Source organism: Pezoporus occidentalis, unplaced genomic scaffold, assembly GCF_034315485.1.
Source record: "Pezoporus occidentalis ecotype Australia unplaced genomic scaffold, CSIRO_AGI_Poc_V1 ctg46, whole genome shotgun sequence".
NCBI lineage: Eukaryota > Metazoa > Chordata > Aves > Psittaciformes > Psittacidae > Pezoporus > Pezoporus occidentalis.
Window position 1 is genome coordinate 4,022,811 of NW_026915791.1, and position 22,214 is coordinate 4,045,024.

The following is a 22,214-nucleotide window of genomic DNA, read 5'->3' on the forward strand; positions in this document are numbered from 1 at the left end:
TTATGTGATAGTGCATGAAGCTAAGGAGTTACAGGATAAAGGTTCATGGTTTTGTTTAATAAGTTTTTCATAATCCACAGCATGGAGGAGTTGTGATCTATGGGAGATTTAAATCTTCAGTTAGTTTACCGCTTCCTGCTTCAACAGATCCATATTATTACCCTTATGCTGGGACTTACTAAATAGCATCTGTTAAAAAAAGTACAAAATAAGAGTGGAAAAGAAGGGGGTGTTAACCAGTACTAGACTTGTCCTTTGCTTTCTTGTCTGTCAGCCTGTTACACTGGATGTGTGCTGATGCTTGTAACAACTCAGGAGACAAGCGTGAAATTTTGCAGTGATAGTTGAGGTTAGTTGAGGTTTTCAACCCAGTCTGACTCATCTTCATCTTCTACTGAAGTTACCAGTTCAATCAGCATCTGATGGATAGTCTGTGCCTGAAGATACTTGAACTGAATGGCCTTACTCTGGTGGAGCATGAGCACAGTGATGGGGAAGCAGATATGGATGAGCAGGTACGCTTGTTTTTCACAAACGCGTCTGGCAGGAATTTCCTCAAGCTGTTCCAGTACCTGAAGAATTACTGGCTTGATTGTGAGTTGCCTGGAGTTTTTACTGCTGTATTTACAAGAGCTGCTTCGTTTAGTTTTGTCGTAACTTTGCAACTTTGTTATGGATGTCTGAGCCCCTTGCTGTTTACTTGCATGCTTCAGGGTGCTTCATAGTACTGTGTCATAAGAGATGATGCACAATAGTTTGGAAAGAGACTCTTTTTAGGACGTTTGTACCCTGTGTTAGATCCATGAAGTAGCGACTCCAGTTGTTGCATTCAGGTGCAATAGCTCCTTGTTGCTTTTCCATGTATGAAGATCTTAGTTAGAATGGATTTGTAGTCAGCCCTGTTTATATCTGTTTCTTCACTCATCTGTCTCTGTCAGAGGTGTTATAGCTTATAGCCTATTACCAAAGTAGCAGCCAAAGGTTCATGAAGACTCGCACAGCAGTAATGGTATGAAGGAGGCAACATGAGATTAGCTCTCTGCCGTCTCATTTACTCCAAAGTTGTTAATATGAAGATATGATTCAGCAGCTGCTTGTTTTAGAAAGCTCTTGAATTAATTTCTTCTTGCTGAAAGTGAAGCAGTGGAGGCAGAAGCAATTTAAAATGCTTGATAAATATGTATTTTGGAAACTTACCTTTATTAAAAGCAGTGATGAAGGTATGTGGTCCTTTTACATGAAGGGAGTGGAAGTTTTCTGTTGGTAGTTGCTTTGCCCCAGCTGGTTTTGTTTTCATTTCAGGATGAAAAGAAACGTTTCACTGTGGTCCTGTTAAGCCTGCGACTCCTCGCCAAGTTCCTGGGCTTTCTTGTTTTCTTGCCATATCGCACTGTGGAGCAACCAACTAGAGACTTGCAAGACTCTGCAGTAGCCTTGAGAAACCAAGTAAGAAACCAAACTTCTAAAAAATCCAGTGTGACTTTCTGCTTGACAAGCAGGTTTTCTAATCCCAGGAGTGGATTTTGAATAGTTATGCCCTTTCAGAGCAAGCCTGTGGTTCCTGTGATGATGTTGTACTGTTTTGTGCCCCTACTGCGTATTCTGGGGTTGGGAACAAAGGACAGAGGAGATTGTGGAAGCTAGAAAAGAGTGAACAATGCATTGATGGTGAAGTACTCAGCCTTCTGTTATTTCTGCTAATCTGGGCTTGTCATACCAGAGCTCTGACCTAGCTAAGAAGACTTGTATTTATAGCATAAAATCCAGCTACCAAGAATGTTTTTGGTTTAGTTTCACACCCATCTCCTCACAGTATGTCATACTGAGTGCAAGGAGACAGGGGTTAGACCTTGACTCCACTTGCACGTAGTCAGACTTATAGCTGTTATTTTGAAAGTCCCAGTGGGACCTCTGGTTGCCATCATAGTGTGGTTTTTACCTCTGCTCATGTGCAAAGAAGCACAAAGAAACCAGTTCCTGGTTTTCGTTAGCCCAGAAGCCACCTCTTATTTGTACAGAAGATGAAATCCTAGAAAGAAAAGTCAAAATATAGATTAAGTTTTCCTTTAAGTATCAAAAGGTAACTTGAAGCTGCTGCTTTGACTTCTGTTGTCCGTTAAGACCCTGCCTGTACTGGATGTATTGAAGCTTCTGAGACAATCTATTCAGGATCATCGTTCCATCCTCACTATTCCTTGGATTGTGGAGTACCTTTCACTTGTGGATCATATTGCTCCTTTCCTTGATTACTACAGGAAAGTATTTTGTCTCTTGCTGCAGGTATACAGGTAAGAGCCTGGGAAAGGATACTTGTTAAGAACTTTCCTGTGAAGGTCTGCTTGCTTAGCTGAGGTGCCTGGTGTTTGAGAATGCACACTCTCCCTAGTTTGAGAACTACTTTTAAGTTACAGAAAGCTGCAAAGGGAGCACATCCTAAACTCAAGAGATTAATATTTAATTTAAATATGTGTTTTTTCATTAAGTAAACAAAATTCTTTAAATCCGTGTTCACTCATTCTGCATTTGCAGCTGTGAATTTAAAACCTTGAATTTGGATCTTAAGCCTACAGGGTCTCCTATGACTAAATAATGCCCTAGTTTTCTTTTTATATACATGAGCCACTGGTCAGGCAGACAAATAAGGAATGTGTATATGGTGACAAATAGAATAATTAGAAAGTGGTTTGGGAATTCTTTTCGTGATGAAAATAGAGCTACTGAAATCTAACACTGTCTCTTGCCTGGCAGGTTAATGGTCCTTTCTGAAGATAAGGAGATGAGTTTCCTGAACAAGCTGCTGATCCTTGCAGTTCTGGGTTGGCTTTTTCAGGTAGTCTCCTTCTGGACACAGTTCTTCCCTAAAGAAAAAGCAGGACACAGAATTCAATAGAAAATAGTATTTAAATGGATTAAAAAATCCTCTATATTCTAATGGAGAGTTATTTTCCTTTAGTGGAATTCTGTGAAGCGAGATATATTTTCTTCCCAATAGGAATTGTAATTGCTGCTGAAATACATTCTGTACTTACAAATCTGCATCCTTGTAATTAAATTGTCAGCTGATTGCTGTTAGAATTGGAAGCTCTTGTGCAAAGATGGAGTGCTAGCTGGCAGCCTTGAATTACTGGGGAATTTTTGTCTGATAAAGGGATGGTATATGGTGAACTTCAAAAATCCTTTTTTTGCCTCCAGTTGGAAATAAGGTAACTGCTTAGCAGGAACCTTTTGGAAAGGTGCAAGATGCCCTAAGTGAGGGTAAGGAAGGTGGCTTATGTTATTGTGATCAAACTAAGTCTTTAATTTTATGGAAAGACTCTTCTTAGGGCAGAGAGGGTAGTGGGCACTAGCTGTTTTTTTGTGGGCGGGAGGTTGATAAGATTTTATTGTTCTCTGTCAGAAATGGTGTTAAGTTACTGACTGCTTTTTGGGTTGTAACTGCTGGGAGTTTTGTTTCAGGTTCTATCAGTCCCTGAAGAGTTGTTTTTTACCACTGATGCCAGGCAGGAGCAGTTGATGATGAATACTGTGACATCTGCTCAGGCTTTGGTGAGTTAGAGCAGTAGCATGTCCTCTCAATCTGTTGATGAGGGTGGACCTACCATGTCTTCAGGAGTTTCAGATTTTATCAGGAACTTGACTTCAATGCAGCTGCATTCAGCATACATAGGACAATGGATGTTTGTCCAAGTACCTCAATTGCGTTGCATCCTGGATTGTAAACTGTGTGTTACAGCTCTGGGGCTTTTGTCAGGCAGAGCTGTCTCATCTGCTGCAATGGCTTGCAGAATAGGTGCCCAGTTATGGTGGAGGATTGCTTTTTGTTGTTGGGTTTGGTACTGCCCCCCCTCATGAGTGAACGCTGCCCATGTGGATGTGGTCTGAAGTTACTTTTCCTCTGTGCCTCTGGCTGTGCTGTGTAATACTGGGGTGACATTACTCCACAGTGCAGTTCGAGTGAGTCCGGGTGATGGAGACACCTGTGGAGGTATAATGCATAGCAGATGTGTTGCATTTATTCTCCTCCATGGGTAGGTTTTTCTTTCATGAGTAGCAGCTGTGGCAGCAGTCCTGGTTCCACTTTGTAACTATCAGTTTCCAGTTGGGCTTTGGCAGTGGTCAGAAGGAAAGGTTCAGCTACACTAACTGCATGGAGAGCACTCACTGTGTGTTACAGGGCTGGACTGAACACTTGGGCTGCAAAGTTCCTAATCTTACTGTGGATTTGGAATCCAGTTATTTTTATTGTTTTCATGGAAAGGCAGCTGTGAAACCTGCCTGCTTCCATGCATTTGGGATTTCCAACTTGCTGAAGACTGTCTCCTGCTGTGTCCTTTCAGCATTTCCTTCCTTTTCTCACCAGGACTCTGTACCCTTGGTGGATCAGCAGTTACTTTATACCTGCTGTCCCTATCTTGGTGAGTATTTTATTTATATTTGCTAAAGAAATAAAATATATTAGTATATATTTATTAATATTTTTTTATTTGTCTTTTGGCATTGTGAGTCCTTGGATCATCTTTCTTACCCCTCCACACAACTTCAGGTCTCAGTTGTGCATGAATCAACCTTGTAGTTGTATTTCAGTTGTATTGCAGAAGCTCATGCAGCTGTGAATAGAAGCTGGGGAAGGGTGGCTACACAGTCAGGGTAGTTGATCTACAGAGCTTGAATGCAGAGGGAAAGGGAGACTGATTCTCTCATAAACTATAAGGAAGCATTATAAAAAGTAAGCATACAACTTTTCCACCCCTAGGTATAGGGAGAGGTGTTTATATTGTGAGGGATGCCTTGATCCTTAAGAATATTTCTGGTGTTGGGCAGAGGGAAAGAATTCTTTTATGCCCTGGTGCTTTATCAGGTGGTTGAGATCTTTTTCCTGGTATGTGACTGCCACTGGTGAAATCCTTCTCTAGACAATAGAGTCCCAGATGGTGGGGTGGTGCTCTGCTTCTTGGGATTTAGCTGTTAGGAAAACTGTGGTAAACCTGCATGATGAAATCTAGGGGTTGAATGTGTCCTCAAGCTTTTTCCCAGATACTTTCTCCTGACCCTGTTGGAATTGTGTGTAACTCTGCTTGCCTTGTTGTCCCTGTGGACTTTACAGTTCTTGCTTGCCATGCTGAAAGGGGTGCATAGAAATGACTGCTCCCTAATCCTTCTGAGCAAGTCCTACTATGTGCCAGGGAGCTTTTCGGAAGCCTCCTGTTCTGTCTCGGGAGCCTCTCCTGCCTTGCTGTGCTCTGCTGGTTAAATGTGTGGAATGGCCCTCTGCTTTTCTGAAACTTCTGTTTTGACTGAAGCAGAGGGAATCTGCTCTGGAATCAGGACTGACGACTTGAAAATCTCTCATGAGTTTTGGTTTATTCCCTTGCCTATGGGGACAGTGACTGTTTTTGCATGTTTTTCTGTACAGGGGAGCTGCGGAAACTACTTGCCTCTTTTGTGGCTGGTAGTGGAGCAAAAAATGGTGGCTTTATAAGGAAAATCACTCCCACAGCTGCAGAGTCCTTGGCACCCAAAGCTTCTGTCACACAGCGGAAACTGCAGGTAATGAACTCAGGGGATCACAAGGGGAAGCAGGTCAGGAGAAACTGCTTGTGTGAGGGTGGGGTATACAGTGATGTCCTAATGACAGGGAAAGAAAAGCATGGGCCTAGGCAGCAGGGAATGTTGTGTGTAACGGTCAAGTATCCTTACTCCTCATTCTTTTATAGTCATGTGGTTGGGATACCATGTGGGTGTTGAGATCTTTCAGTAAACTCAAAGAGGGGAGGTTTAGATTAGATATTAGGCAGAAGTTCTTCTCTGTGAGGGTGGTGAGGCCCTGGCCCAGGTTGACCAGGGAGGCTGTGGCTGCCCCATCCCTGGCAGTGTTCAAGGCCAGGTTGGATGGGGCTTGGAGCAACCTGGTCTAGTGGAAGCTGTCCCTGCCTCTACAGAGGGGTTGGAACTGGATGTGCTTTAAGGTCCCTTTCAACCCAAACCATTCTATGCTTCTGTGGAGCATTCTTGCAATTGGAGCAACTAACCTATTTCTGTCTGCCTGATAAAGGGATGGTATATGGTGAACTTCAAAAATCCTTTTTTTGCCTCCAGTTGGAAATAAGGTAACAAAGGTTAATGTAAAATGTTAATATGTTTCTGATACTCTGTTTTGGTTAGATTGTAGCCATGCCTTCACTGAAAGAATGAACTGTGTATGACCCTACAAGGATTACCAGCCTGTAATTAAAAGAAGATCCTTTCTTTCCAAAAACAAACCCTATGTGGTGACTCACTACTCGTAGGTGCTGTCAGAACATTTCCATTCTTCCCTTTACTAGGCGTTTGCTTTTCTAGTGTCATAAACCCTGATAATGAGCTTTGGGTTAAATGGTTAGTAGGAACTAGGGAACAAATGTTTGACAGGGATGTTGAATGTTACAGTAGAAGAAGGTTGTAGCTTAGGGAAATTGTGTTCCTTTCAGCACAATTCCAGATAGAAGTTCTGTCCATTCCTGTGTTGAGGAGAGGAGGATATGGGTAGAGTCTTTTACTCCATTCTAGCACTCTTCTTTTGAACAGGTAGAGTTGGAACAGGCCTTCTTCCACAACCAGCCTCCCTCCCTACGCAGAACAGTTGAATTTGTGGCAGAGAGGGTGGGATCCAACTGTGTTAAGCATATCAAGTAAGTGCTGGTGATCTGTTCTGTAACTTAAGAAGTAACTTTAATGAAGCAAAGAGTTAATCCTTTAAAATTGTGTTTATGGGGGTGAAGGAAAGCTTCCCTCAGAGTATGCTGGATAACAGAACTCCAAGGCTGTATAAGGCTGTGATAGTGAAGTCCAGCAGCATGTGATTGCCATCATAGAGGGGAATTGTGAAAGGATGCAGAGGACGGGTGTATGACTGTGGAACATTTGGAATGTGAACACAGTAATGCATTTTGAGATTTGACAGCTCTTTCATGTTACTTTCAGAATGTTCTTGCTAATGATAGGAAAATCTTGGGATTAGAAGGGACCTTTGGAGGTCATCTGATCCAAACTCCTGCTCAGAGCAAGGCCAGCTTTCAAGTTAGATCAGGTTGCTTGCCACCTTTTCCACTTGAGGCATGAAAATCTGATGGGGACTCAGCAGCCTCTTCGTACCATGTCCCAGTGCTTAATTTTCCCAGGCTTTGTGAAAACTGCTTCCTTTTATCTTATCAGAATTTCCTTTGTGGGCAGCTTGTGTGTTGCCTGTCAACCTTTAGCTGCACACTTCCTGGGAGTTTCTTGTTCTGTCTTCTCTGTAACCCTTCCTTCACCTTCCTTTCTTCTCCAGGCCAAGTGGAACCGTCTTCTCCAGTCTCCTTGTAGGTCATGTGTTTCAGCATCCCAGCTACCTAATGATTTTTTTTCGTTTCTCCTTCAGTCACACGAATTGTCTGTAGTTTTCTCATACTGGTGTCCCAAAGATGGACACATTACTCCAGATGCAGCTTCGCAGTGGCAAGGGAAGCAGTAATTTCACTTGACTTGCTGGCTGTGGTGTTGCAAACATCAGCCTAGTTTAAGGCTGGCCTTCTTTGGACACTGCTGACTCATTTGGCTTGCCTGCTGGGAACTACAGATCCTTTCCTGCAGAGCTGCTCCATAGCCAGTAGACCCCAGCCTGTACAGATGGACAGTCATCACCCCATTGTCAGCCCCTTCCTCTGCCCTCTCAGTCCTTCTGAATGGCAGCCCATGCCTAAGCATATCACTCATAAACTTGCTGAGAGTTTGTACTGTCCTTTTGTCCAACTTAAAGACATTAAACAGTATCAGCCCACAAGGAATGTTGGTGGTGGTAGTGGGCTGCTGTTGATATCTTTGAACTTCTGACTGCTATCCACTGAGAGCATAAGGGTATTGCTGCCAGAAAAGATACCTCTAACCACATATGTTTGTATTAAAACCTAAAGGCTTTTGACTCTTTGATCTTCATACCTTCATTGTTGCCTTCTTCCTTACAAAAAGAACAAGGAGATTAAATGTAGTGTAATTAATTCTTTCTTAGCAGAGTAGTGTATTGCATCTGAGATGGGTATCCTCCTAAATAGAGGAAACCAGTTGGTAACAGTGTGCACTGCTATTGATTGTACTGATCTCAGTCTGTGAGATTGTTCTCGTATTTTTACAGAGCAACACTGGTAGCAGAGTTGGTTCAAAGGGCTGAAGTCATGTTGCAGGATAAAGTGAAGGAGGAGGATGCCAATCATGACAAGCTGCTTGAAGAGGTGTGCACTCATCTCTATGAGGAAGGAGCCCAGGCACTCATCAAAGGCAGAGAGTAAGGAGGAAAAGTTATTTAAACTTGTGCCTTCCCTTCTCTTCTCACTACAGAATCTGTAAGCCTAATTTGGCTTGGCCTGCTCGGGGTCTGATAATTATAAACCCTGACCTCTGCTCTTCTTGGGGTGATTGTCTGCTGTGCCTCCAGCCAGTTAATGCTGTATCTGTAGGAATGAATAAAGGTGCTATGTATCCCTCTGCAGCCAGCTCCAAATGGACATCCACTGCAGCTCTTTTATCTCCCTGTCGTTGGAAAACTGAATATTGCAGCTTGGTAGCTTACAATTGCTCTATTGTTGTCTGGTTCTTTTAGTCTGACTTGTTTCACTGCAGTCTTCCAACTGGTTTTGACTGTAAGAGAGCGTGTGAAAGTTGCTGCATTAATGAACCTCTGAGTGCTGTCCAAGAACTTTGACTGTGGCACTTTTTCTTTCTTTCCTTGCAGATTTTGCAAAAAGAAAGGTCCTGAGGCGATAAGGGTGTTGTTGCCAGAAGAGACATCTGCAGCAGTATGTATTCTCACTAAAACTTACTAAAGGCCTGGGTCATTACTATTTCTCCCATTGCTACTTCACTTATCCCTTAATGACTTAAGACAATGGAATCATTGATACCTCATTAATAAGAGGAAGAGCTCACCTCTGCCAGGCTGCCTTGGATATTCTGGCTGAAGTGATGCTCTAGCCAATAGCTAATTGTTGAATGGTGTATAAATTACATTACTTTGCAAGGATAATGCTTTTGTTTTAGTATCAACTTCACCAAGAGTTGGTGGGGTTTGTGTAGGGTTGATGAGGTTCAGGAAATCAAAATGGGTCAGTCCTGTTGCTCAGAGTAGCAGTTCCCATAGAGGTGGTGATGCCCTGTTTAAATGTTGCATGCCAAAATTAAGCATTTTTTCCCATCTAGACTTCTCTCTGACTTCTCACTGACTGTAGTGGTGTGGCTGGTGGTAAATCTCCTATTGCTTGTTATCCTCCCTGTAAAGGTTTTAAGTTGCGCGGAAGACATTGCAGTGGATCTGGCTACTGAGAAAGCCTGTGGCTGGCTTTCTGCTAACATTGCAGGTGAGTCTCTTTACCCTCAGTTGAGGCTTCTAACCTGTGTCTTGTGCTCCCTTTTTGAGATCAAGGGTAGAATTTATTCCAGTGTTATAAAGTACTTGGTCCCACTCATTTTTCTTGTAGTGGGAAGCATGCAGTTGCTCTGTCCCTCCTTGTTTAGGAATAAGAGGAATGATTTCTAGCTCCAAGAACCTTCTTCAGGGATTTTTCAGGCTTGGCACCATGTAAGTGATTCTTAGTTATGGAGGCTCATAGGATGGTGAGAATGAATGCTGTGGAAAGCTGATTCTGAAAATGTCATCTAGGCTGAAGTTGTCTCAGCACTTCAGATGTATGATAGAGACAGCTGGTCCACATGCACAGAATGCTTCTCAAATCTTCTGTACAAGCAGCTCCTCTTGGACTGGGTGTGTCTTCTGCAGGCTGAAGGCAACTACAGTCCTACTCTGTAATAGTGCTCTGGCAACTCTTCAGAATCTCTGAAAACCCATTCTTTTAGGAGGTTGTGCCAAGAATCTGGGGAGGGATATGCAGCACCGTTTGCAGCAGCAGGAGTTTAGTGTTTTGGATGCTGGTCAAAACTTATTTTTGGTAGAAAACATACGGCTTCCATGGGCACAGTGGTTGAACTGGTATGATCACACTGATTCAGCTTTCTGCTTTGACATCGCTTCCTGGCTTCACTACTGTGTTCAGTAAACCTGATGAAGTATTTTGATGTCAAATGAGATGAGTTGCCAGTGGTACCTTGTGGTAATGGTGGCTGCTTTCTATAGCTGTGAGTTAAGGTTCTCTCTCCACCCCTGCTCTGTCCATTAAATATAACAGGAACTCGGAGTAGGAGGGATTTGAAAGTATAAACTGTCCTTTCCTCATCCACCATGGCCCTCAGAACAAGAGGCTAATAATAGTCTGCCTTGCTGGAGAGAAAAGCTGAAGTAAACAGGATTTGTTCCCTGTTCTTTGTAGCACTAATCAAAAGAGAAGTGAAGGCAACCTTCAACAGAATGCTGAAAGTCCCAGGAATTCCCTTGCCCAGCGAGGATGCTCTGGAGTTGAGAAGGGACTGCCCTGCAGGCTGTCAGCACTGTGCTCCGTTTCCCTCCCAGATCATCAACGAGATTAAGGTTCATAGTGTTCAATTCCCACCTTGCCCTAAATCCATTTTTATTTTTCACATTGGTGTATGTTTGGGGTTTTTTTGGAGGTTTTTGTTTGTTTGTGTGGGTTTTTCTGTGTGTGCATTTTTTTGATTTTTTTAGGGGGATGTTCTGGTTCTAAGGAAATGGTTGTGATGAGCATTTAGGAAGCACAATGGAAAGGTCTCTTTTTCATCTCCCTGTTTGCTGTCTCTGAAGATCAGAGTTCCCTGGTCAGGAGTACTATCTCACATACAAGACTCCTGGTAGCATGGCAGTGGCTTCTTTGATCTGGGTATCATTGAAACCATAGTGTGGTGAGGGTTGTGTACAACTCTGTGCTAAAGAGTCAGCATATCAAAGTAGCCACTTTTTTTGCAGACCTGCTCATTTTATGGAGAGCCTCCTGGCCTCTATTTAGAGTGTTTCCTGTTGGTCCTTTCAGTTCTGTAGAGTTTGATAGACTGTCCCATCTTACCCACTAGGAATCTGACACTGAATTAAGCGTCAGATGAATCTACAAATCTGACAGATTTTTGCCAATCTGCATCTGCACCTTTATTCAGCTGTAACTAAGGAGAATCAGAATATCATAAAAAGAAGGTAATGGTGTGGTCTTCATTTCAGCCTTAGATCCAAGCAATTCTTTTTTTGTGGGGACACAAGAACTAGTGTGTGAAGTGTGTAAACACAAGTGTAAAATCTATGAACTGCTCTGTCACAGTATCACAGTATGCTGGAGATTGGAAGGGACCTCAAAAGATCATCTAGTCCAATCCCCCTGCCAGAGCAGGAACACCTAGATAATGTTACACAGGAATGTGTCCAGGCGGGCTTTGAATGTCTCCAGGGAAGGAGACTCCACAACCTCCCTGGGCAGCCTGTTCCAGTGTTCCGTCACCCTCACCTCCAAAGATTATGTTTGTGGAAGTGCAGGATGCTAATACGTAAATTACTGCTGTCTTCTTTCATCAAGGATGTGCTCTGTGTTGCTGTGGGCCCACGGGATGAGGGTGAAGTGATCGACTGCATCTGGCTGGAGTGCTTGCTGGGACGATTGAGTCAGACGCTTCGATGCAGAAAGGTAGAAGTAGTACAAAAAGCAACAAAAACATCCCCTTGGCCCACCTTGAGCTGTGTTCGTACCTGTAAACTTGTTACTTTGCCTTGCCTTACAGTTGAGTTCAGTGGAATGGTTTTTGTCAATGGGACAAAGTTACACTGCATTTTTTCATACTGTGTAGATTTGCTTCTTACTTAAAATTATCCTTTTGTGGATCCTCTTTTCATATCTGATCTTTTCTTGTCTTTTCAGTCTTTAATGGCCTCCTGATTACAGCTCTGTGCCTCTTGCTGTAAATTGCCTGTTCTTCTCTGATATTTTTATCCCTTGTGAAGCCCTGTTTTGTCCAGTCTGCAGTATGAGGACAACGGTACAACTGTGTTTTGTGTTTTCCAGTTCATGTGTCCCACATCAGAGCAGCAGCTGGCAAAATGCACGGTTGAGTTGGCTTCTTTGCTGGGTAAGTCAGTCATGATAAGCTATTTAAGACTCAAATCTGTTATTACAGTTCTCTTAAATCCTTGGGGTCAGAGATTTCATTATTTAGAACTCACAGATGTTTGATTCTCTTTGGTGTTATATAGTTTGCAGAGTTTTTTCTGTCAGTTCGGGTGGTTGCTCTTCCTCCTTTCCAGCTTCTGCAAAACAGCATCATATGTGACTAACCATCCTTCAGATCTGGTGTCCTTATTCACATCTCCATTGGGTTTTATTTATTTTATTTATTGATATCTTCATTTAAATATGTGATATGCTTTCCAGTATTTCTGTCTCCGAAAAGTTATGACTCCGGGTTTGGGTTTGGTTTTTTTTTCCCTAAAGTAAAGGCCTGTTATCTACGTTTTTATGGCTTTTTTAGGAATGGAAGTAGCTTGTTTTCTGTGTATTGTGACTTCTGTGAGCATTTTTGTGGGGTACCTTTTTTGTTTTGTTTCTTTCTCTCCCCCTTGCTCTAGTGTGTTAAACACAGTATTTTTCTCAATGGGAGCTAGTGATCTGGATGCAGGTCTTTTCCCTCTGAGCAACCTTCTAATTTTCTGGGGTTAGAACCTCCCTAAGAAGTTTTATATGTGGTTCATTCTTTCAGAAAGCAGTTCACATCTGAATATTGTGACATTTCATTCTGGGGGGCAGCAGTATAAACCTGCCTCATTCCGTCAGACTGTACCAAGGAGGATCTGGTGTCTTCTCTTTATGTTTAGCTGCAGTTAAACAATGTTCAGCTTCAGTTTCCTTTGTATACAACTTTACGTACAGTCAACAACTATTTAATTTGTTTATGGATTTAAATGTTGTCTTATTGTGTTACTCTCCTTTGGAGTAACACCTGGGTCCTTTTTTTATTAAATGTCTGACTTTTATTTAGTCAGTCACCTTCAAGACTTGGGCTATATGTCAACCAAATGGTATTCTTTATCTGAGTAATATGAATCTCTTCCTATGTAGCACTTGTTTATATAGTTTCAAAGCCCATAATTTTCTGTGTTTCTAAACTCCATTCCTCTCATGTTTCCTCGTTTACACTCACTGAGAGTTACTACTTCAGTGATGCCAGCTCTGCAAAATGTGCTGTTGGACCAAGATGATGACTATAAAAGGAAAACATGCAGCTATAGAAGTTCACTTTTCTTCTGTCTCTAGTTTCAGATCGTGTCCCTCTGCGTCTCAGGATCAAATCCCCAGAGAAGACCTCTGAGAGGCTGTGTGTGAAGAATAATCCCACCTATGGCCTTCTAAAACTCCTGCTTTCTGTCTGGAAGGAGGACTTTGGGACACCTGTTCCTGTGCAGCTGATGTTCAGCAAGAAGAACATTGGTTACCTTGCAGAAGTTAAACAACGAGAGGTAAAGCTTATTCCAGTCTGTGGAGGTGCCAGTTATGCAGTCTGGTCTCATATGTTCATGCAGGAGTTCTGCATGAGCCTGCCCTCATTGTTAACTGATGCCGTGTGTGAATGAGGCCAGCAGGATTTGGTCAGCTGCTATCTGATGTTGGTTTTGCAGGGGCAGAGGAAGAGAGGGCTGCACACAACTTGTTAGTGTTTGATACCTGTCTGGGGGGTTGTCAGGAAGGAGCAGTTTAATGAACAAATGGCAATACGGCCCATTTGGCTGGGGACGTTGGGGGCTGATAGAGTGTTATCTTACGAGATCCCCAACTATGAATCTGAAAATTGCCCTGGCTCATTGCAGGGTAAAACCAGCTTATTTCAGAAGGGAAGTAAAGAACATTTCAAGCTGTTCCTGAACACACAACAAGTAATTACTTGTTGTGTTTGGAAACCAAGAATTAGAAATTTGGAGACTTTATGGTATGAAGAGATGTATGAACTTGTGGGATTTTGCACTCATTTTGGATGTTGCTTTTTGGTGTCCTTCACTGCCGTACCCACATAAATAATGTGCTTTATCTTTTTGTTCCTTTTCTCCACATCCTGATCCACACAGGAAAACATGAATTGTATAGGGATAAAGAAATGAACACAAAATCTATTTCTTTTTGAGTTGTTGATATTTTTTCTCTTCTGCAGTGGGATTTGTTCCTTTTCATGCTTCGTGGTCTTGTAGAACATGAACTAATGAGAAGCAGTGAAATAGAAAGTTGCTTGCGTAGCCTCAAAGAGCTCCCTTGGCCCTCAGTAAGTAATGAGATGTGTGTGAACAATAAGTGAAATAAAAAGTAAAGCTACATGGACAGTCGACCCTTGTAGTTCTGTGTAGATGAAGCCCATAACCTTCCCTGTCTATAGTTTCTGCTTAATGCAGCAGCAGGACTAGCTTCCAACAGCCTTGTTTCTGTTACTAGTGCTTGGCTGAAAGCTGTGGTTGTGTGAATCCCACCATTGCACCTGCAATGCAAACAGTGCTAAGAAAGTTGTATCGCAGTTTGGTTACCAGCTCTCCATTCTAGCTTGAATGGGTCTGACATTTTCCAGCTGAGAATGGTGATGTTGGAAAGATTCTTAACTGAGCAGACTTGCATCTACACCTCTTTGCCTCCTACCACAAGAACGTGAAAGCACTTGGACTGTTCTAGCCAGAGTCAAAATGTGGAAGACTGCCCAACTCCCTGCTAAAAATGGGTGGTATTTGAAGGCTGGTGAACACCTGCATAATGGAGATGCTTAACCATTCAAACTGTGGCAGTGACCTTTCCTGAGAAGGGTGTGGGGGCTAGAGGGAGACTGAACGTGTACACCTACAGGCATTCATCTTTGCAATCAGTTGTGTAGCTTGTCTATGTTTCTGCACTGGAAAACCATCAACAACATGTTCTAACCATGTAAAGTTCTTAACAAGAGAAATGAAGTAAGCCTTTTGGTTGTCACTTGTTAATAAGGGTTCTCTGGTTTGTATCTGTTTGTTACAGGATTTCTTAAAAGAACTGGAAATGCTGTCCAGAGTATTTATATCGGAACATCAGATAGCAGAACTCGGGACTAAGCAGGGTGAGCTGACCAGACAACCTCTAGGTACCGTGACAGCACAAAGTTAATGAAGGCCACTCTTTGTAGACAAAACAGCCTAATGAAGATGTGAAGGGACTGTGCAGTGTTTCTGAATGCCTTGTGAGCTCTTTGCTGTGAGCTGCTGCCACTAGGAGGTCACTCTGTGCAAAACCCACACTGGTCTTCCCTTTCTGTTCATGGACATTTTGCCATGGTGACTATGCTGAAGGATGTCTGTCAATCAGCAAATGGATCTCCAAGTCAGAAGTCCTTTAAGCACCTTTATCATTGCTCAGAGCAGCCAGTTTTTAGACTCAGTGACACATTTTGTATCTGTGCAGCAACAGGCTGTGACCAAACCCAGAAATAGATACAAGTGGACAAGTAACTTCATGATCAGAGACATGGTTTCCTGGTGGCTCTTCTCATAATTTAATGTGACTTCTCATGTTTGTTGTCTTTTAACAAAGATTCTACTGTCAGGGGAGGGAAAGGATGAACCTGTATGACATGAAGATGAGCCTATATTTATTTTTCATTGTGAGCCCAATTTCAAAGCTTTGATTTTAATGAAGACTCATTTTAAAAGTTGAACCGTATTAAATATATACATCAGAACACTGATGGCATTATTCTGAAAGCATGTGGATGCTTAAGTGTTTTTCCATCTCTTGTTGGAAACAGAACTTGTAACTTCCCAAGGTTTTTAATAGAAATAAGGGAGAAAATATCAGTTTATATTTTTTACTGAACACAGTATTTTTAAGACACTTTTATAGTATGTGAACTTAAACGGCATCTTACTGCTGCTTTTTATAATCCTTTTTGCCTTGAGTTTGGGTTTTATCAGACAGGAAGTGCTGCAGCAAGAAAACTACAGCCTGGAAGAGCAGACAGAACAGTAGTGGAAGAGCACTGTGCCATCCCCTGGGGAGCTGGCCTGGAAAGGAATCGTTTCTGTGAGACAGCTGGCATTTCTGCTTGTGCAGATAGGTCCCCACCAAGGGTGTGATCGCCTGTCCACCCCGCGAGTATTTCCTCACACTGGAGCCTGGGGCAGGGGCTGCTGGGTGCTGGCAGGACATGATCAAGTGCTCATGAGCTGTCTCATGGGGTTATTTTTCCTGCCCCTGTAGCAGCAAGGAAATGATTTCCTTTTGTCTGAGAGTGTCCTGTTAGTGCAGGTTTTCCCAGAAAGCAAATACTGTGTGATGAGAGAGCAACATCTGGACAAAGTGAAGCCCGGTGGCTTTACCATGTGCTAATTAACTTGCCTCTTCCCTTGGATAAGGCAAGACAGGGTAACATCTTGAGAGTCAGCGATTTAAGAAAAAACACAGATAAACAGGACTGAGGAGGTGTAACTGTGGCTTCAGAGAGAGAGGCAGCAGAGGCACATCAGTGTCTGACGTGTACCGAGGTTTTTCTAGACTTGGTTAGAGCACTGTATTGACAGATTGGGCATATGCCATCTGCATGCCTCCCTGCAAGAGTTTTCTCATGACTGAAGCAGAGGATCCCTAGAAGTAGGCAGGCCGTTTATGGCAATACAAACTGGACTAGCAAGTACACCCTGTCGTATCGTACCTGCTCGCTGAGGCTGAGTCATGTGTGACTTTTTGCTGCAGATCTCATTTGAAGTTGTTGTTTGTCAAAATAAATGATTAAATCTCCTGGTTTGTGTTCAGGCTGTCGATCCGTAACCTCTTGGTACTGGGGCGAAGTACAAAAAAAGTGCCTTGCCACAAAGCGTGGGGCAAAGAAAGTAGAGTAATAGCTGCTTTGCTTATATTGAAATATAACTTTATATAAGGAGTGGTGGAAGGGGAAGAAGCTGCAATTCATAATAGCAGAAAAGGTGCTCTTGGCTCTGGAACTGATTTTACTTGGGTGTTGTAAAACTGTTTGCTTAGCTGCCATGGCCACAGCTGGTCTCATGAACTCAACGTACTTGAATTGTCCTTCTCTAATACAGTGTGCCTGGAAATTTTCATTTAAAAGGTGACCAAGGCCCAGGAGCAGTTTGCTACATCCAGAGAGCCCAACCTATGGGGCCAAAGGCAGTCAGTCCTTCTGTGGGAACCAGCAGGTAAGAAACAGCTCTGTGTCAATGGTCTTATGTCTTAATGCAATTAGTTACTCTGGTTCCTGGACATCCTGTGGTAATTTGGTCTGATCTGTAAAGCCAGACACCCAATGTTGTAGCTAAACCGCAGAAACTATTGTATGGATGCTGTTTTCTGCCTAGGGATGCTGAGGTTGCATGACTGCAGTCCCACAGGGCTGTGAGGCATCTCTCAGTGCTCCATGCATTGTACCTGTTGTAGTGCTGCAAGGAGAGCAGTAGGGAGAAGAGAGCTCAAAGCAAGCTAGGTTAAAGCACGTGGCCTTCTGTCAATCTTTCCTACAACTTCCAAAAGAAAATGGAGCAAAATGGTATTCTGCTGACTTCCTTCTGGATGTGCAGTCAGAGGAATTGTGTAACTGGACTTGGGAAGACACTTCAGCCAGTACCTCACTTCAGAACAACACAACAAAACCTCTTTGCTTGGACAAGGCATTGCATTATAGGAACCAAATTCAGGCAATGGCTATCTTCTTGACTATTGTGCTACAAATTCCTGTTCCCCACGCGTTCCTCAGCAGGTAGGCAGGACTGCTACATCATCTCCCCCAAGCTAGCTTTTGTGGTACTTCTCCGTGTGACATAATTGCATAGATGGGTGTCTTTAGCTGGAGGGGAATAACACAGGGCATGTTTTCTTGTGTAGAAAATACCATTTATTGTGGATATGAAAATAGCAATCTTGATTAAGAGCAGAGATGCAACAGTAGGTGGTACAGTACAATTGGTTTGATCATCTACTGCTCAGCAGTAACTGACAGGAAGTTGGGTTTTGCCCATTGTAGATTAACAAATTCGGTATCTGCTGGGTGTTTATTTCTTCCTTCCAACCAAACCAATGCCATACTTTAACAAGTACCATAAAATGTTATATTTGCAAAAGAAAACATTTATATAAATAGGCTTTTTAGTATCAATTGAAGATCGTATTAAAAAAAAAGTTACATTAATTCAATACTGATAAAAATAAAACTTAGCTTTGACAGCATATAAAACTGCTTCAAAACAAGCATATAGAAATAACTTAATCTGTAAACATAGAAAAAAAATCTTATGTGTATATAAAAATAAACATCTGATGCACTGTACAAGAAGACGTTATCCTTCATAGGCACTGGCATCGTTGATCAACGGGAGTCCCCCTAGATGTTTTTCCTACAAAACCTGCTTCATCACTAGTGCCATGTCCAAAATAAAAGGGAAAAAAAGTGAAGCACTGAGCAAATCTTGTGTGGATTGGATGAAGACCTCCCCTACCTCCACCAGCCATCCTTGGAAGCAGCATTCAGGATAAAGCCAATATCCCATGCTGCTCTTTCTGCTCATTTTAAATAGGGCTTTTATGTACTGCCTCATTGGCTCTTCCTTTTCTTGGTTTCCACCAAGAGGGAGGGAATGGGGAACTGTATGACAGGTTGCAAATCTGGAACTGTCTTTTTGCTCAACTGCAGAAAGCTGTGCTGGGTTGTCCCTTTGTCCTTAAGGGGCTATGGAGAATGCATGAGGCTGGAAGTAAACCATGCCATGACACGGTTTGAAGGGCTTCTAAGAAAATGCTGAGCCTCACCATAAAAGAACAGCACTATATTGGTGTTAAGATTGTAACCAAAGCAAATTTGTAAGTGAAAGGTTTTGCTGTCCTACCTGGTACAGTTTTTGGGGGGAAAGCCTTGGGCTGGTATGTTTCAAAACTGCTATTTTCTTACATATCAATTTAAAATAGCTATTTTCTTTTAAAACTGCATATATTTAAAACAGGAAGTAACATAGAAGCTGAGAGCCAAAATTACACCTGTGCAAAGATATAGTAAAGTAGCTCTTGGCTCTTAAAGGTGGGAAAACTCATCTTTTACTTACAGTAACTGCGTTGAAGTAGCAGAAGGTGATTCTGGTCAGGTGGACGCATGAATACATACTTCTCACTTGACAAATTTAAAGTGCAACAGCTTCTTGAACAATGTGGACATTTTTGAGCTAAAGAAAGCACATCGTAACGACTTCTATTGCTTACATAAGGTATCTGAAATGGTTTTTACTGTTGTGCTGAAGAACTAATGGAGTTGCTTGAGTTGGTTGTGGTTTTGTTTAATTTTAGGCATGTGTGACCAAACTAGGCAGTGTGTTGAACAAATATATATAAAGTCTGATGGCAGGATTATTGGACTAAGGTCAACAGAAATACCATGAGGTAATTGAGTCGGAAGAGTCTGTCTTCACTGCAGTGAGCGAACTGGTCATGCTCTGAACAAAGAAGCATGGTAGGACTATGGCCAGGCTGGATTTTCAGCTGATGGAAAGTGACATTGTGGAAAGCTGCTGGAGCTACTCTTACTTGCAGGATATAAATTCTAGAAACAAGCTGATTACGTGGTACTGCTCTCTACTAATGACAAAGTGTCACTGTTTACAGCTGTCAGTTTGGTTTCTTGATTTCAAAGCACCTAATTCTGCAGTGCAGTAAAACTGTGTCCTGAGGTGTGGTGGTTTCCACTGATGCTGCATAGTGTAGTGGCAATCCAAAATACCTCACACTGGCTGTAAGCCATCAGCCAATTATAGGAGAAAAATCTGTTCAGGGTGTAGGGTGCTAGTGGATATCGCTCTGTTTGAACTTCCCTTCTCCAGGGGAAGTCTAGCCAGCAAGCTAGGTTAAATGATTTATCTACACTGTTAGGAATCCTGTATTTGATGCTTATCTGAACATTAGAAAGCAGCCTTGCAGCTCTACTCAGGAGTTGCAAAGGGCCTCAAGCCATATGTGGACTGTTTCCAGTTTGTAGTGCATGTCATTGCTTCCATTGCCTTTTTCCCACTGGTGCCTAAACTTTCTTAAAGAAGGTTGGTCTTTGAAGCACCTTGGAAACAGAAATTAAATACTACATTCTGCATGTAAGATGCTGGCTATTGTAAATCAAAGTCTCTTCCTCTGTTTTATGTAGAGACAGCACACCTTCTTGCTGCTCCATGGAGGTTTTCCACAGCTGTCTCCAGGAGGACAGGTTCCCATCAAACCTGCTGCATTTCTTCCAAGCAGCTAAAATAAATGATCCTTTTTCCTAACTATCCTTTTGCACAGTCCAGTGTTAGCAGTGAGGCTTGATTGTGACTGACTGTGAGCCAGCATTTTACATTACCCTTACAAGGCTTACGTCTTGTTGTGAACTTTGAGCTGCTGTTACTTGTCCAGTTTTGTACCCAACATTAGCTAGCAAGGAAGTGTGCCAGGTGCGCGATCACCAGCGGCTGGCACTTGGCGATGGAACTCAGAAGCCTTGCAGGGATAGCTGGAGCACCAAGATCCACCTGCAGGAATGGGAAGAAAGGCCACATGTGGGAGTTTGTACCTGAGTTTGGGCAAAATGCCTCTCTAGCCTCAAATAGCTCTGATGGTACATGTAGGTATGTGATGGTGCAAGTTATATGTCTGTAAACTACAAAAGTAGTTTACAGGCAAATGGTATCATTCCTGTGTGGTTTTTATCTGTTCCTTCCCAATACTCCATAGGCTTTCAAAGCTTTGCTTTTTGATGTCACTTTCAGCAGGTATGACCCACACTGCTTTTGAGTTTAAGCTTCAATTAAATATTACTAGTTTGAGACAGATACAGTGTTGCTGAAAATGTATATGTACATACTAAAAATACGTATATTTATAAAATATATATATGCATATACTGCAAAATGCATATACATTACACATGCAGTGTAAAATGCATATACTAATTACTATAAAGATTTTTTTATATTGCATCTTAAAAGCATGTATTCTATAGCTAAGTTTAAAGGACTAATGACATGTAGCTCTCTGATGAGCACTTTAAAATAAATCATGCACGTTTGGCATTCTCTTCTAGACACTGCTTGGTACCACTATCTCAAGGAGAGCTTACTTTTCAGATGAATCTCTAATGAATGGATGGCAGGGTTTTCTTAACTGGAATCCTAATCTGAGTTTCTCTTTTGTACCTGCTGAATCTGAAGAATTAACACCTTCAGTTAGAAAAATTTAGCAACCGGTATTTCTGTGCATTTTGAACACAGTGTAACCTGAGGTGGACTCCTCTGTCCACAGCAAGGTTAAGTGACAACAAGAGTTTTCATACTGATTCCCCCTGTGAGAAGGCAGCATCCACTGAAGCTGCTAATAATCCATTACAGAAAGGTCTTGATATCCAAAGGAGCAGCTCCAGATGCTACAGAAACTTAGGATCAACCATGTGCTTCAGCACAATCCTAGTAAGATTCTCGCTGCTTTAGTGTACATTATGTTAGGTAACAGTGTGAAGTGGAGGAGACATTCGTGATCAGCTCATGGAGCGTAGCATAAGGATTATACATTTTGTTACTTACCTCTTATCTGTACAAGCTTTTTGCATTCACAGTTGGACATAAAGAGCAAAATCTTACCTGTGCCATGTAAATAACTCTAGTGATATCTCTTCCATTCACCACATCAGGCTCCAGTATCCAAGCACTTGGCAGAATCTCCCCTCTCACCACTTCTTTGCAAGGGTGGGGCATGGATGCATCATAGACAGACTGAACAGCCAAGACAGACAAGTTCTCCTGTGTGTGACAAAGGGCAAAGATGACAATTTGTATATTTTTCTATGCATACAGTGATGATTTCTTTGTTTGCCATGAGATGCATGTCTCATACTACCTAAAAACCTCTTCTAATATGAAACAGTATTTCCCATGTTATTTATTAATTTTTTTGGTCATAATCTTGCATGTTTGTAACCTGACTGTGCTGTGTAAACCTTCTGTAACACAAGCCCCAGATAGGGCTTAGCTGATGACTGTCATTCATGAGGGTTTTATACACAATTCCTTTGTGTCATCCACAAGGCTTTTCCTTCTATTGCACTGTCACTTCTGGAAGGATGAGCATGGACTTCCATTCCCTCTCCCTTCTGTCCTTGAACCGGGAGTTCAGAGCAACTCCTCTGTGCTGCAGAGAGAATGTTCACTTTACCTCTTTGGCTTCTACAGTAATGCAGCAGAAATCCCGGGGTTGCTTTAGATAGCAGAGGGAACTATCGGTCACTAAATACACTGTGAAAAAACAAAGAGG

At 42.3% G+C, this 22,214-nt stretch overlaps 2 protein-coding genes across 5 annotated transcripts in view; one reads left to right on the forward strand and one right to left on the reverse strand.

Annotated features, from left to right (window-relative positions):
- Positions 1–16,685, forward strand: part of CDAN1 (codanin 1) — a 31,432-nt gene extending 14,747 nt beyond the window's left edge. Inside the window, exons 12-28 of one of the 2 annotated variants that reach the window (XM_062635673.1) lie at positions 401–515; positions 1,303–1,446; positions 2,122–2,288; positions 2,749–2,830; positions 3,457–3,546; positions 4,361–4,415; positions 5,414–5,547; positions 6,565–6,668; positions 8,147–8,296; positions 8,744–8,807; positions 9,287–9,365; positions 10,332–10,489; positions 11,478–11,585; positions 11,961–12,024; positions 13,206–13,408; positions 14,095–14,202; positions 14,934–16,685. In XM_062635673.1, coding sequence (XP_062491657.1) covers positions 401–515; positions 1,303–1,446; positions 2,122–2,288; positions 2,749–2,830; positions 3,457–3,546; positions 4,361–4,415; positions 5,414–5,547; positions 6,565–6,668; positions 8,147–8,296; positions 8,744–8,807; positions 9,287–9,365; positions 10,332–10,489; positions 11,478–11,585; positions 11,961–12,024; positions 13,206–13,408; positions 14,095–14,202; positions 14,934–15,059 — 1,951 coding nt within the window. In that variant the 3' untranslated portion in view covers positions 15,060–16,685. Of the gene's footprint in view, positions 1–400; positions 516–1,302; positions 1,447–2,121; positions 2,289–2,748; positions 2,831–3,456; positions 3,547–4,360; positions 4,416–5,413; positions 5,548–6,564; positions 6,669–8,146; positions 8,297–8,743; positions 8,808–9,286; positions 9,366–10,331; positions 10,490–11,477; positions 11,586–11,816; positions 11,941–11,960; positions 12,025–13,205; positions 13,409–14,094; positions 14,203–14,933 lie in introns of those variants that run through there. The other variant, XM_062635675.1, reaches the window with a different exon arrangement.
- Positions 16,686–17,770: 1,085 nt separating this feature from the next.
- The window catches only part of STARD9 (StAR related lipid transfer domain containing 9), a 107,237-nt gene continuing 102,793 nt past the window's right edge, over positions 17,771–22,214 (reverse strand). For 2 of the 3 annotated variants that reach the window (XM_062635667.1, XM_062635666.1), the window contains exons 31-33: positions 22,116–22,195; positions 21,545–21,703; positions 17,771–20,440 (exon numbers count right to left, since the gene is read on the reverse strand). In XM_062635667.1, the coding sequence (XP_062491651.1) occupies positions 20,339–20,440; positions 21,545–21,703; positions 22,116–22,195 (341 nt within the window). In that variant the 3' untranslated portion in view covers positions 17,771–20,338. Of the gene's footprint in view, positions 20,441–21,544; positions 21,704–22,114; positions 22,196–22,214 lie in introns of those variants that run through there. The other variant, XR_009967955.1, reaches the window with a different exon arrangement.